Genomic DNA, 13,528 nt, shown 5'->3' on the forward strand with positions numbered 1-13,528 from the left:
GAGATCAGTGCCATCCCTAGCCTGGTGGTTCTGGGTTCTATAAGAAAGCCGACTGAGTGAGCCAGTAAGCAGGACCCCTCCCTGTCCTCTGTATCAGCTCATGTCCCCATGTTCCAGTCCTGCTTGAGTTCCTTGGCCTGACTTCTTCCAAAGAAAGACTATGACCTGGAAATGTAAGCCAAATAAACCCCTTCCTACCCAACTTGGTTTTTGATCATGGTATTTTGTCACCTCAATGGAAACCCTAACTAAGACAATTACCCATAGAGATAAGGAAATTAGTAAGGAACCATAGGATTTCTTTCAAGGCAGGGAAGATAGAATGCAATGACAGAAAGGGCAAAGGGAGAATAATGTAAGAGGATGGGTTAAATGGGTTAAGAGGTGTGAAATCAAGATAGAAGAGAGAATATCAGGAAAGATGGAGGGGTGGCTAAGACTAAAGACCTTTTGAATGTATAATTAGCATTTATTAGCCTTTATATGAGTCACCTTATCATGGAGTAACAGTGCTCCTACTAAACTAGGCTAGCAAATAAAGCCTAGTGCTAAGAGTGGGTTACTTCTTTTGGAGATGTTATCCAGTGGGGTTTCACTGATGCCCAAATGTCACAGACTATCACCATCATTCTTGGTAACCCTTTAAAACTTGATAAGACCATATTGCTGAAGACAGCACATGCAGCATGGAAAAACATGGAGATCATCCCTAATGGATAGCTTTTATAATACTGGAAGGTATTATACATACCTTTGCATACCACCAGAGAAAAGTGATCATGTTGCCATTTAGACTAATATGCACATGTGTTTGTGTGTGTGTGTGTAGTATATGTGTGCTTGTGTGTGTGTGAGGCCACAGGCTGGTGTCAGGAAGCTCCTCCACATTTTTTATTTTCAAAACTTGCTTTAAACACTGAGAGCCCACTGCCTCTGCCTTCAGAGGGCTGGGATTAAAGGTGTGCACCGCCAAACCTAGTTCTCCACCTTATTTTTAATATGATTTATTTATTTATACATGCATGCATATGAATGTTGTGCCTGATCTATGTATGTATGAATACCACATGAATTCCTGGTGCCAACAAGAAACTAGAAGAAGGCATCAGATCTCCTGGTCCTGGAGTTATAGATGGTTGTGAGCCACCATGTGAGAGCTAGAAACCAAACCCAAGTCCAAGAACAAACCTCCATCTCTCCAGCCCCTGAATTATATTTTGAAATGCATTTCTCTAAATGTTTCTGGCTTTCTACTATGCTTTCATTTGGGGATTCATTTTCACTTAAGTGAAATTCTTACTATTGCAATATTTTCAGAGAGATTACAATGGTAGTTCCTATCCAAATTCTCTTATATTTGAAAACAGGTAGTCTTGTTCCTTAAAATAAAACAGCAAGGGGCCAAGATCAAGTTCTTTCCCCCCTCAGAATTTTCTATTCAAGATGCTCCTAAGAGCACTTCCTTTTCCTTAGAGTTCTGGCAATTTCTCCATAATATATTTCAGCATCCTACGTTCTTGCACAATATTACTCTATGGATAAAATAAATATTTTAGCATGGGGAAATGTTGTCAGCTTAGTTTTTATTTATCTAGCTGTTTCCTGCTTTTGAGAACTCACTGTATAAACCAGGGTATCCTCTGTGTTGGCAAATTATATGTCAACTTGACAAAAGCTAGAGTCATTTGAAAGGAGGAAGCCTCAGTTGAGAAAATGCATCCATGAGATCAGGCTGTAGGCAAGCCTGTAGAGCATTTTCTTAGTGATTCTTGTGGGAGAGGTGAGCCCACTGTGGGCGGTGCCATTCCTGGGCTGGTAGTCCTGGGTTCTATAAGAAGGCAGGCTGGGCAAGCCATGGGGAACAAGCCAGTAAGCAGCTCCACCCCATGACCTCTGCATCAGCTACTGTCTCTAGGTTCCTGTCCTGCTTGATCTTCTGTTTTGACTTTTTTCAGTGATGAACTGTGATGTGGAAGGCAAATAAATCCTTTTCTCCCCAGACTGCTTTTGTCCTGGTGTTCCATCACAGCAATAGCAACCCTAATCCAGAGCCTCCTGTTCATGTTCTGTCCTCCTCGGATTCCTTTCTCATTTCTATATTCCCTAAAAGAGAATTTGCTCTGTGAGGGAAGAACCTCTCAAATTTTCTTTTATGGTAATATTTGTTTATAAAATGAATGTTTACTGGCTCTTCATCCTTGAGAGAATCCTGCTAAGCACAATTCTAAAGCACCATTTTCTCTTGACCCTCCGAAGGCATTTTTCTCTTTTCTATCAGCCACTCATGGATCCTGTTGTTATATCTTTGCAGGCCTTTTCTTCTTCTTCAGTGCTTCTAAGATCATTTTTATTTTACTGAAGCTCAAAGTTTTATTTCTGAATATGGTCATTGATAATAGCTGGCTCTGACAAATAGTGCCTTTGGGGAAATAAAGCTAAAATTCTCTCTCTCACTGGCTGTCAATTGCCAGTAGCTATTCAGGTCAGGATGGGACTTCATGAGCCCCCCCCCCATCCATATGTGGATTTTGTCTGGCTTCATCCTGAGCAGGTCTTATGCATACACTGTGAGTTCATGTGTGCAACCGCACTGTCATGTCCCGAAAGTAGTGTGTCACTCCTGATGTCCACTCCCCCTGGCTCCTACAGTCTTCCTGTCTCCTCTTCTGTGATGATGCCAGAGGCTTGGGGACACACAATATGATATAGATGCTGAGCACTGTATAGTGACCACTGAGGGTCTCTGTATACGTCCCCGTTTACTGCAAAAGGTCCTTCCTGATGACAGCTGAGAGGCACACTAGTTGGGCAGTGAAGGGGAGGGCCCCTTCCTTCTTTTATCATACACAAATGTAGTAATTTTCAGCATGTGATACTTTAAATAGATCCTACATGCTTTAGTATGTAAGGATTTTCCTCATCTTTAGACATAACACATATTTGCCCTTTTAAATGGCAATGTCTTTTCCACTTTTAATTACATTTATTATTAGTGTGTGACATGTGTGTGCGTGCATATGTGTGTGTGTGCTTGCGCGTGTGTAGTGTATGATGTTTGTGTAGGTAGGTGTGTGTATTAAGGAGTGTATGTGGAGGTCAAGGAACAACTTTGTAGAGTAGGTTCATTCTTTCTACTTCTATGGAGTTTCTGAGAATGACAATCGGGTCATTAAACTTGTAAGATGAGACTTGTTACCCCCTGAGTCATTCTCTGGCCCATATCTTAATTTTTCCCTATCACAATCAGTAAATTTAAAGTTTTAATATTAATTCCAAAGCATATTAGCCACTAAGTTTTGTTAATTTCTACCTTAATTTCACTGAAGTCACTGTTCTTTTACCTTGAAAAGAACCTGTCTGTCTGAGTTCCTTGCATGTGTTTTCTTTCCTGGCAGGCCTGGCAGGTACCACACTGTGTTCTCAGTGCTACAGATCATGGCTGGGGTGTTTGCCTAATTCTGCAGTTTTCAGGCATTTTGATTCATGGTCATGTCATGTTTTGATATTCACATGGAGCCTGGAATTCCCTGTCTTCCCGATGAACAGAACACCTTCACGTTATTCCGTGCCCATTCTCGTCCTCTCCCCCAATTCCCCCGCAGTCTACTGAGTCCAGTACAGAAAGAGCCACGCTGTCTTTCTTCCAACCACTGTTTGTGCAGCATTTACGAAATAAGTCCACGCCTACCTTTCCCATGTGCTTGGTTCTCTTGTGTGGACCGCGCATGGATTGTAAACTCTCAGTTGGTTGCTGCTATTGATTTCTCATGATCGGAGTGACTGCTCGACACTTGTTCCTGCCTGTCTGTTTCTCTCCTTCCTTTGGATCGCTCACTTCCCCCTCCCATTCCACTTTTGTCTCCACAGGTTTTGAAATGTCACATATTTGAGTGACTGGCCTCAGTATTTTAATGTACGTGCTTAGCTTCGAATCATTTAAGATGTATTAATGCCTTTGTCTTATGCTATGTAGGTGCGTGCGTCCTTTAAACCCTTTCAAGGCACCACAGTCCCTCCCATGTTATCCTTTCCTGCTACTCTCTAATCTCCTTTCATGGCCACTGACCTCCGTCATCCTAAATGAAGCTTGCCCATTTGGGCCTCAGCTTTCCACTAACTGGTTTCTCCGCTAAAAACCACTTGCCTGTGTTTCCGGGTTTTCAGATTCTTGCTCAATATTAAACCCTTCTTGGCCTCTTGTTTTAAATCATTACACCGTCTGGGCTCTTACTGGCAGCCATGCTCTCTCCATTTCCCCCATGTCACTTATCACCTTTGAAGATCTTAAAGAATACATTGCACCTATGCATGTCCCTCCCCCACTAGAAGTGAAGTGGCTTGAGAAATGAGACTCGTTACTTGGTGTTTTAAAATAGCAGTATCCCAGTTCCCAGGACAGTTTTAGGGCTTAATAAAAATTAAACATTCAATATGCTCAGATCCAAAACCCACAGAAGATTCAGTCAGAGTTTTATCAGAGGAAACTTGTTCTCTGCTCTCACCCAGAGCAAAGGCTGGGGAAGGTCCGTGATATTAATGTGCTTATTTCTGATGCTTTCATTTACTCTTCCTCCTGAGTGTGTTCCCTCTTGCTGGGCGTAATTTAAAATATGTCCTAGAGATAAGTATTTTAATCTTGCTAGACTTTAGCACACACACACACACACACACACACACACACACACAAACACACTAAAAACTAAAGGTTAGGTAGAACAGTCAACAAATGTGGTGAAGTCACTCTCCCGCGGTTGAAAGAGCATGCACACACTTCCAAAGAGGTTCCCACTGCAGGCTGTGTAAGGCACAAAAGGGGCCCAAAGATGGCTCAGCAGGTAAAGGACTTGCCACAAAAGAGTGCTGACCTGAGCTTTATCCCCGGAACTCATGTAAAGGTGAGAATCAGTTCCACAAAGTTGTCCTCTCTATAACTGCATACCTACCCCCCTCCCCCCCTCTCTCTCTCACACAATAATAATAATAATAAATACATTCAAACTATTTTTAAAGAAAATTGTTTTAAAAATTAAGTTCAGTTTAAAAGTGCAAAAGATGGTTAAAAAAGGTACACGTAAGCCTACTAGTGTTGAAAACAAAATAAATTAACTATTATAATTATATTCTGTCCATGCATGAAAACATTTTGTGAGAGGTTATACACTAAACTATAAAGCAGCTATTAATACAGTGAAAATCCTATTACAACTACAAAACAGAAGACAGCTAATCATAATAACCATTTACCTTTCATGTGCTGTAAATATGTTATACTTTACAAATGTCTAATAAACATCAATTCATTTTCAATATCAAAACTGCTACACAAAGTTTGCTGCCATTATCCTAATTTATACATGAGGAATTTTACATATAAACTGTTTGCTGATTATGACTGCTCTAATAAGCGGTAGAGGCCAAGTTTGAACCCACATGTCCTGGCTCTGAAGTCTATGCACTTACCTTTGGCAGTAGTTATTACAAACACATATTACTTTACAATTTGAAAAATTATTTCTTAAGTCTATCTCCAAATAGCAGTAGCAGTAGTAATATTAGCAGCAACAAACACACTATTAATTGTATGTAGAACCTGGCTATCAGCAAAGGAAGCCTTCTGTTCCTCATCCCACAGCCTCACTTAGCACTGAACATCTTTCCCTATCCTTTGTATTCATACAGTGCCAGGCACCATGCATTGTCCTACCCCAGCGAGCTCTCAGGATTCTAAAGGCGTGTCAGTCATCACACAGACCCCTATATTTATTTTTCCTCTTTCTCTCCCATCTGAACTGTCCGCATTAGGAACAAACATTTCTCTTACGAAATCATCAATCATAAAATTATTTGCCTTGGGTGGTGAAAAGCTGAACCACATGTGTCGGGATACAGGGTGGATTATGTACCAATAAAACCTATCACAAATTGAAGATCCATAAGTGAAGAATTCAAAGAATATGCAGGACATTGCAGCTTAATTTGGGAGTATTTTACAGACATCCCAAACCCTTACATTATCTTACACTTGGGTGAAAACAACAACTAACAGAAAAGACCCTGCACAGTAAAGTGTGGCTATTTCATACCATGTGCTGAGCACTGACAGGAAGTGAAAGGCAGAGCAGAGCATGTTCATGCTTTCACTTTACTAACACCAGTGATTTAGGTGAGAACCTCTATGAACACTACGTAATAGAGAATCTCCTGGCTCCTTTGCCTAGGGGATGCTCATCACCTGTATTTCTTTGGAGATCTCAGATATCCATGGCTGCCCCGAATCTGGGGAACCTTAACACGAGTGGGGGTTGTTTTAAAGATTTCACGGAGCTTCCACATAAATTTCCTGCTGAATTCTGTAGCACTCTGGCAGCTGACCTTCATCGTTGACTGTGAATGCTCACAAAAGTAATAATTAAGCTTGATTTTAAAAAATATAGTTCAAATTCATCACCAGAGCTCCAAGAAGAATGTTTGCAGTGACAGAAGTGGAGAATGGCAGAGAGACACAACACATTAGACCTTAAACACTCAGGGGTATATTTCTGATTATAAGAATTTAAATGTTCTTTTAGCCTAGGCTGCATGTTGGTTGTACAGATGCCTGCTGACTGCGATGGGAGCTGCTGGATGTGCTGTGTTACAGACACCTTCCTATATAAAACTTGGTGAAAATCAAATACACAAAATGTTTTAAAAGGCGAGAAGGAGCCTGTTAAAGCAAAACTCGGTGTGGAGAATGCACTGTGGAGAGGCTGTTGGTTTAAGAACCCAAGCAAACATCAAAATGTTTGCAGATCTGACCATAAAATGATGCAAGTTGAGCCTTTGTTCCTGCAGTAAACTTGAGTCAGAAGAACAAACAAAGATATCTAGGAGGTTGCCCAACTCTGAATTCTGTGAGAAGGTTTCTGCTACTGAAAAAAACATCTTTGAAACTGAGTGTCTTGACCAACATCTTCTATCAATCAAAAGGACCCCAGGGTCCTTTTGCTGATAAGTAGCACTAGGAAAAAAAAACTATGTCATTTTAAATTTAGAACAATCTGTTGTAGTATGTTTTAATGTGCGGCAGCGTGAACCCACAGAGAAAAAGTTGATGTGGAATTGAGGACTAGCATTTAGAAGTGGTAGGAGTCTAGAGACATGTGTTAGGGTATTTCCTTGACAAAGATGAATTAAGGTCCGTGTTAGGGTCTTAGATTGATTTTGTAAAGCGTGCTTGTTTAGTTTCCAAGACACTGCTAAGTAGCTGGACTCAGGGTTAGGGCTGGTTGTGCGCTCTCTGTCAGAGGCATGGTTTCCTGTGCTATATTTTATACACCCTTGGAGTAAAGACTCCTTACACCTTGTCAGTCTCTCTCTGTACCGTCTCACAGCACATGTCACACCAGGTCATTTCCCTATATATGTGATCTCAATGCTGTATGCTTTTAAATATATACAGTATTTAAAATCTACGTCCCTGTCTTTATTGTTTCTGCTACTAATATTGCCATTAGAATGCTTGTTTGGCACGTAAACCCTTGGGTTTGATCCCTAGTGCTGCATAACTCTGAAAGTTGAGCATGGTGGCATATGCTTGTAATTCCAGCACATAGGAAGGAGGCAGAGGCAAGAGAACCAAGTTTCAGGTCATCCTCAGCTTCTTAGAGAATTCAGGGTCAACCTAAACTCAAAACAAAACCACAACTATAAAAACCCTTTCAAGTTCTCAACAGCTGTGTGCATGGCTGCTCACTGCTATATCACCCCTCACGAAGGGATCCCATAGAACTATCCCATACCCCATAGAACTAACAGTAACAACACTGGATATAATGTGCCCTTTTAATCTGGAATACAGGATTATGGCTGCAGAACACCCCCACCCTAACATTCATTCTCTTTCTGTAGATTCTATCTTCTGACACAGCCCCTGGAGGTTATTTCTTTAACATGGAATGGCCTAAGTTTGTAAAATCACATTTTAATGTCACTTGCAAAAGCCATGGTTTCCCTAATGACAGAAGTATGACTACCAGTTCTAGTACAATCTGATGTTGGAGTTTCCTTTACAACATTCTCCACAAATGTTTGGTTGTGTGCTTTTCTAAATTGCTGGAGTTAGTCAGGCAGAAAGATAAGGCTCTTTGTTTTTTAAAGTGTCTACTCACCTTCTTGGGCAAGCCTCTTTATAGCAGACCATTGTTTCGTCTCCGGAACCCTCTTCCAGGAGCCCCTTAGCTTCCCTTCCGTGGCCAGTCAGGTGAAGAGCTCTCTTTGCTTCCACTTGTATACATTGTGGTGTGTACCTTTTAATTTTCTGGACAGAGCTTTCAAGATCCCTTTGCAATGGCTGTTTTATTATCATTGAAGGCTTCTCACATATCAGTTACAAGAATAGTATTAACCTTAAATGAAATAAAATTATGTGTTCCACTGCAGAGACTAACATGAAAGTTAAATTTCAGACTTGAATCAGATGCATTCATGCAAGTGTGCATGCGTGTGCACACACACACACACACACACACACACACAGAGAGAGAGAGAGAGAGAGAGAGAGAGAGAGAGAGAGAGAGAGAGAGAGAGTCCTGATGTCTATGACTTCTCCAATTTCAGGTGCTGGTCTGAATTTACAGCAGACAAATTTTAGCTTCCAGAGTTTTACATTGTTGTGAGAAGTTTTTCCTTGATAAATTTAACTTTTTAACCTTAATTTTCCATATGAATAATTAGCTGCATGTGAGACACACCTTTTATTTAATGCTTCAACACTGTGACTTAAAAAGCAAACATATTAATGAATGAACAAAAACTAGGTTAGTTCAACAATTGAAAAAATAACAAGATTTACACAGTATCAAAGATAGTCCATGAGAAATTTAGTTGTTTAAATAAAGTTAACTGAAGGTCAACTTTGTAGACTGAGATTCTAGCAACAAGATGTGTCAGAAGCCATGACATCTGAGCTTCATTTCATGACACTGTGGAAGGAGTTCTCTCTACTTCATCTTGTTTTTAGGATAACTGTCTAGTGAGGAACCGGCACAGGGCTTCCCAGCACCCACTGCGAAGATCCCTAAGGCTTTCGCCTGACTAACAGCAGCCTCCCATTGCATGTTTATGAGGAAAAAGAAACCAGGCTGAGCATCTCACCTGAACATGTTGTTGTTTAACAGAAAAGATGACTCCACAGACTGAGCACTCCTCAGCTGAGACCCCAACCCCTGAGGAAGAGCAACAGATGGGAAAGATGATGGCAAAGCGGGCAAAAATCATCAGGGAGCTGATACAGACAGAGAGGGATTACGTGACGGATCTGGAGCTGTGCGTCAGAGAAGTGGTCCAGCCGCTGAGAAACAAACAGGTGAACGCAAGCTTGAGATTGCTCTTGTCTTCCTAGTGTTTTCTCTCGTGTACTAAACACATACACCAGAACTGTGAAGTCCACGCACCCATCAGTATCAGTGGGGTGGCAGGTTTACTTTTCTCGGGGTTCCTAGTCCTAAGTTCACAGAAGTTGTCATGGGGTCCTTAATTCTGGCATCGAGGAGGGAAGTGCTGTCTGTCTCCCTATTTATGAGAGGAAACTATATTCACAAACTCGATGCGAAGGTAATTCACAGATTTTCTTTTTTCCCCTAGCATGAATTTTCTGTGTTTTTCTTTCGGATTTCTCTGAAATAGGTAACAAATTTGGGAAGTAGGCTTTAAGTAGTCTTGGGAACAAGTTATTTGATTCAGTGATGATCAAGGATTCCAAAGAGGAAATGATATAAGCCCCGCCCCCCTCCAGAGCTCACTTGAAGTATGGGGTTAAGTAAAATTCAACATAAAAATTAACCTGAATTAGTGTTTCTCTTTGGTAGGGCTTGACCTAAACAAAATCCCACGTGTTTATAAATGAATAATTCTTTCCCCTGAAAAGAATTTTCTGGGAATTATTTTGTAAGGTGTTTACCTTAGAATGGAAGCCACTTCATTTAATAATTTCCATCACTTACTTATTAAACATGTGGACATTGGCGCTGCTCTCAGCACAGAGCCCATGTGAGGCTTACTCTTTAGTCCAGGCAAGGAAATCATACAAGGTATAAACGGATAAACAAAATGAAAATGTGTTAGATGTGATAAAAACACCAGGTATTGAAGAGACAGGGACTGAGGCATGGAAAGAGTGGTGGTCCCTCCATTCCAGGTACAGTGATTAGATTTTTTAAAAAAAAGACCTTTCTAGTGTGTGCGTCTGAGCAGAGAACGGAGGGAAGAGGAGTTCACGGCAGGGCAGAGACAGGAACAAGGATCTCAGCACACTTGTAAGTGGCCCTTGTACACAATCCAAACTGTTCAACAATAAGGGGAAAACAAATGGACAAACACACATTGCAGCTCAAAGAAAGTCACTGGCCATGGTTGGGGACCTTCAGATATTTGGGAACTTATAAACACAGACACAGACAGACAGACAGACACATACACACACACACACACACACACACACACACACACACACACACACACACACACGTTTCCATAGAAAGGTATACAGTCTTGTAAGTATATATTTTCATTCAACAAACTATTGCAAGTCTTTTCATGACTTCTAAATTTATTTCTGCTATTACTGATCCCTAGATAAATATCTGTTTTTGTTTACTTGTTTGCTGACCTCCTTAGAATAGGTTCTCAGAAATGTAACTGCTAGGAAGTGTATTAGGGCCAAGCATGGTGGCACACACCTCTAATCCCAGCGTTCAGAGGCAGGCAGATCTCTGAGTTTGCAATCAGCCTGTCTACATAAGCTTTTGGCTAGCCAAAATGATATAGAAAGACTCTGTCTCAAGTAAACAAACAAACAAATAAATAAATAAATAAATAAATAAGGTTGTTTTTTTTCTGTTGTTATTTTGTTTTGTTTTTAATGTCAACTGCCAACCAAAGTTCAATAGTCCTGATTTTCATTCCTAGTGGTTGTGAGGCCTTTTCTCTGTATCATTCTCCTGAAAAGAAAATCTTCCTATATATTCCTTAGTCTTTATCATTTAGTCCCTTTTCACATTCTTAGCTTTTATAAAATTACTGTTTATGTATTTCCTTATTATTTTATAACACCTTTTTGAATATTCTTCTTCCTTCCTACATGTTGTCAATACCTTTCTTAGTTTGTCTTTCGCCTTCTAACTTTGGTTAAGAGTTAGGGTTGTTCTTTTCTTTTGTTCTAGCATGTTTATGGATTTGGTTCAGGCTTTAGTTTCTTAGTATTACCCACAATAATAAAACTATTACTACTCAGTTGTACTAACAACAGTGATTATATTCCCACCTCCACCGGTATATGCAACCTCCAGAAATAGAGTTTCCTAGTACCTTCCTTGTTCATGCCCAGTGATCTCTCTTTAACTCCATCTCAGCCACTTGCTCCAGGGTCTTCCCAGAACTGATCACCACCCAAGATTTCTTCCAGCTTACTGTGTCACTGACCTTGTCTTGTCCCTTTCCAGTTTCCACTGGTGGCTCCAAGTCACTGCCCTTGCCATCTCTCCCTGTCCCTTAGGCCTACACCTGGCTCCGCTTTTTGAGCTTTTATGGCAATCACTCCTGGAATATGGTCACTGTCCCCACACCCCCAACGGGTGTGGTCAGTACAACAGGTGTGGATATCTCACTACAGGTCGCCATTTCCTTTTTCTTTCCTTCCCTGGAAAACAAAAACCTGCCCTGGTGAAGTTCAACTTTCTGTCAGCTTTATGTGGTGAAATGATCTGCAAAGTCGACCTAATTTACTAAATATCTGTCATGGAAGTTGATGATTACCTGGTTGGTCTCTGAGTTTTGCTCATTTCATGTCATTCTTTTTTCTTTTATTTCTGTTGCTTCGGTAAAATAGCCTGACAAAAATCGACTTACAGGAAAAAGGGTTCATTTTACCTTATAGTTCCAGGTCATTGTGGGAAAAGCATACAGGCAGGAGCTTGAAGTATCTGGTCACATCTCATACTGGGGAGAAAAGGCATGCCTCCTTATTTCTGCTCAGCCATCTTTCTATAATTACACAGTCCAGGAGCCAAACTCAGGGAATGGTGTTGCCCACGGTGGGCATTTCAATATATAATGAAACAGTCCCTCCCAGGCACCGCACTTCCTAAACCTGATCCAGACGACCCTTCGCTGGAGTCCCTTCCCGGGTGATTGTGTGCAGTTCACCGTGTACTTTTAGAGACAGTCTCAGGGCAGGTGACTAAGACAAAGCATTTATGATGCTTCCTTACATGTGGTCAACTTCAGCTCACAACACTGCAAATCATGTCTCAGCTCTATTCAAATTTGCTTCGTTATTCTAATGAAGCGGATTGGAGCTTTGTGGTGCTGTGCAAATAAAGTCTGTCTGAAGGACAGAGACTGGAGCTGCCACTAGCTTTACTTGCACATCCAAGCTATCACCACAGAGTTTGATGGATTTTTTTCTATACAGTTTTCTTTGCTTAAGTATGACTATTCACCCTCCTTACTGTGAACTTCAGTTTTATACTATTTGTTGTAAGTATTATATCTGACTACATTGTAATTGACATTATTTTTGCTTGTCCTCTATTGCGGTAAATAAGGATCAGGATAAACAAATAAGCCGAATAGATGTTTATTCAGGGAGAAATAACTTACAACCTAGACAGATGAACACCAGGAAATTCAACCCGATCCTCTCCTGTCCGAGTCACGCCAGAAAGAGAGCGCCTTCCTGGCCCCCTCCGACCTCCTTCCTCAGGTCACCTCCGCCCATAGCTCCACCCCCCAATGGGAGTGGTCAGTGCTACAGAAGGACTACCTCACTACAATTCCCCTTTTAGTCTAAAGAAAAGATTTAGGCTTAATACAAAACTATATACAAAACAGTGAATAACAAGTGTGCTCTAAGAAAAGGAAAATCGAGAACAAAATGACCAACATATCTAGTCCTAGGGTGAGGGCATAATGGAGTTTACAATAGAGTTGTCCTAAGCTGGAAAACGTAAGTCTAGTACCTAATATATCTAACTAGGAAGAGAGAATAATAGTTGTGATAGTTTAATCTTCAACCTCATCAAGACCTGAGAAGGAAAATAACAATACTAGAGTAGACAGGAAATGCGGATGGACAACTTCCAAAATGGTGCAGCAAGGACAGAAACAGCAAGCCACCTGAACAGTCACCCTAGGTCTCACAGTGACGTTGGTACACCCAGATTTGGCTAAGGCCAAGAGAACTTGACAGACCACAACAACAGCAGGGAAATAGAATGGCTGTCTTACCCTGACTTGGCAAGGTCAAGCAGTCTTCTATATTTGTCTCCTGCAAGCACATAGGACTGCATGTCCAAATCAGTGGTCAAGGTGGGGGCAATTCTATGCCCAACAGGCCATTAGCTGAGGCGAGAATGAACTCCAGCAGGAGCAACAACAGTGTCCAACATATTTCGGGAAAATGCACGGTGCTGTCAGGAGCAACAGTGTCTCATGTCAATGGAGTACTAATATTAAAACATTTAAATGCCATGTTCTGCATGTCTATGAA

The 13,528-nt window shown here is 41.0% G+C and overlaps 1 protein-coding gene across 1 annotated transcript in view; it reads left to right on the forward strand.

Annotated features, from left to right (window-relative positions):
- Nucleotides 1–13,528, forward strand: part of Arhgef38 (Rho guanine nucleotide exchange factor 38) — a 106,484-nt gene that overhangs the window by 20,548 nt on the left and 72,408 nt on the right. The window contains exon 2 of the mRNA XM_051185421.1: nt 9,159–9,346. Coding sequence (XP_051041378.1) covers nt 9,159–9,346 — 188 coding nt within the window. The remainder of the gene's footprint in view (nt 1–9,158; nt 9,347–13,528) is intronic.

The sequence above is a fragment of the Phodopus roborovskii genome, unplaced genomic scaffold (genome assembly GCF_943737965.1).
Source record: "Phodopus roborovskii unplaced genomic scaffold, PHOROB, whole genome shotgun sequence".
NCBI lineage: Eukaryota > Metazoa > Chordata > Mammalia > Rodentia > Cricetidae > Phodopus > Phodopus roborovskii.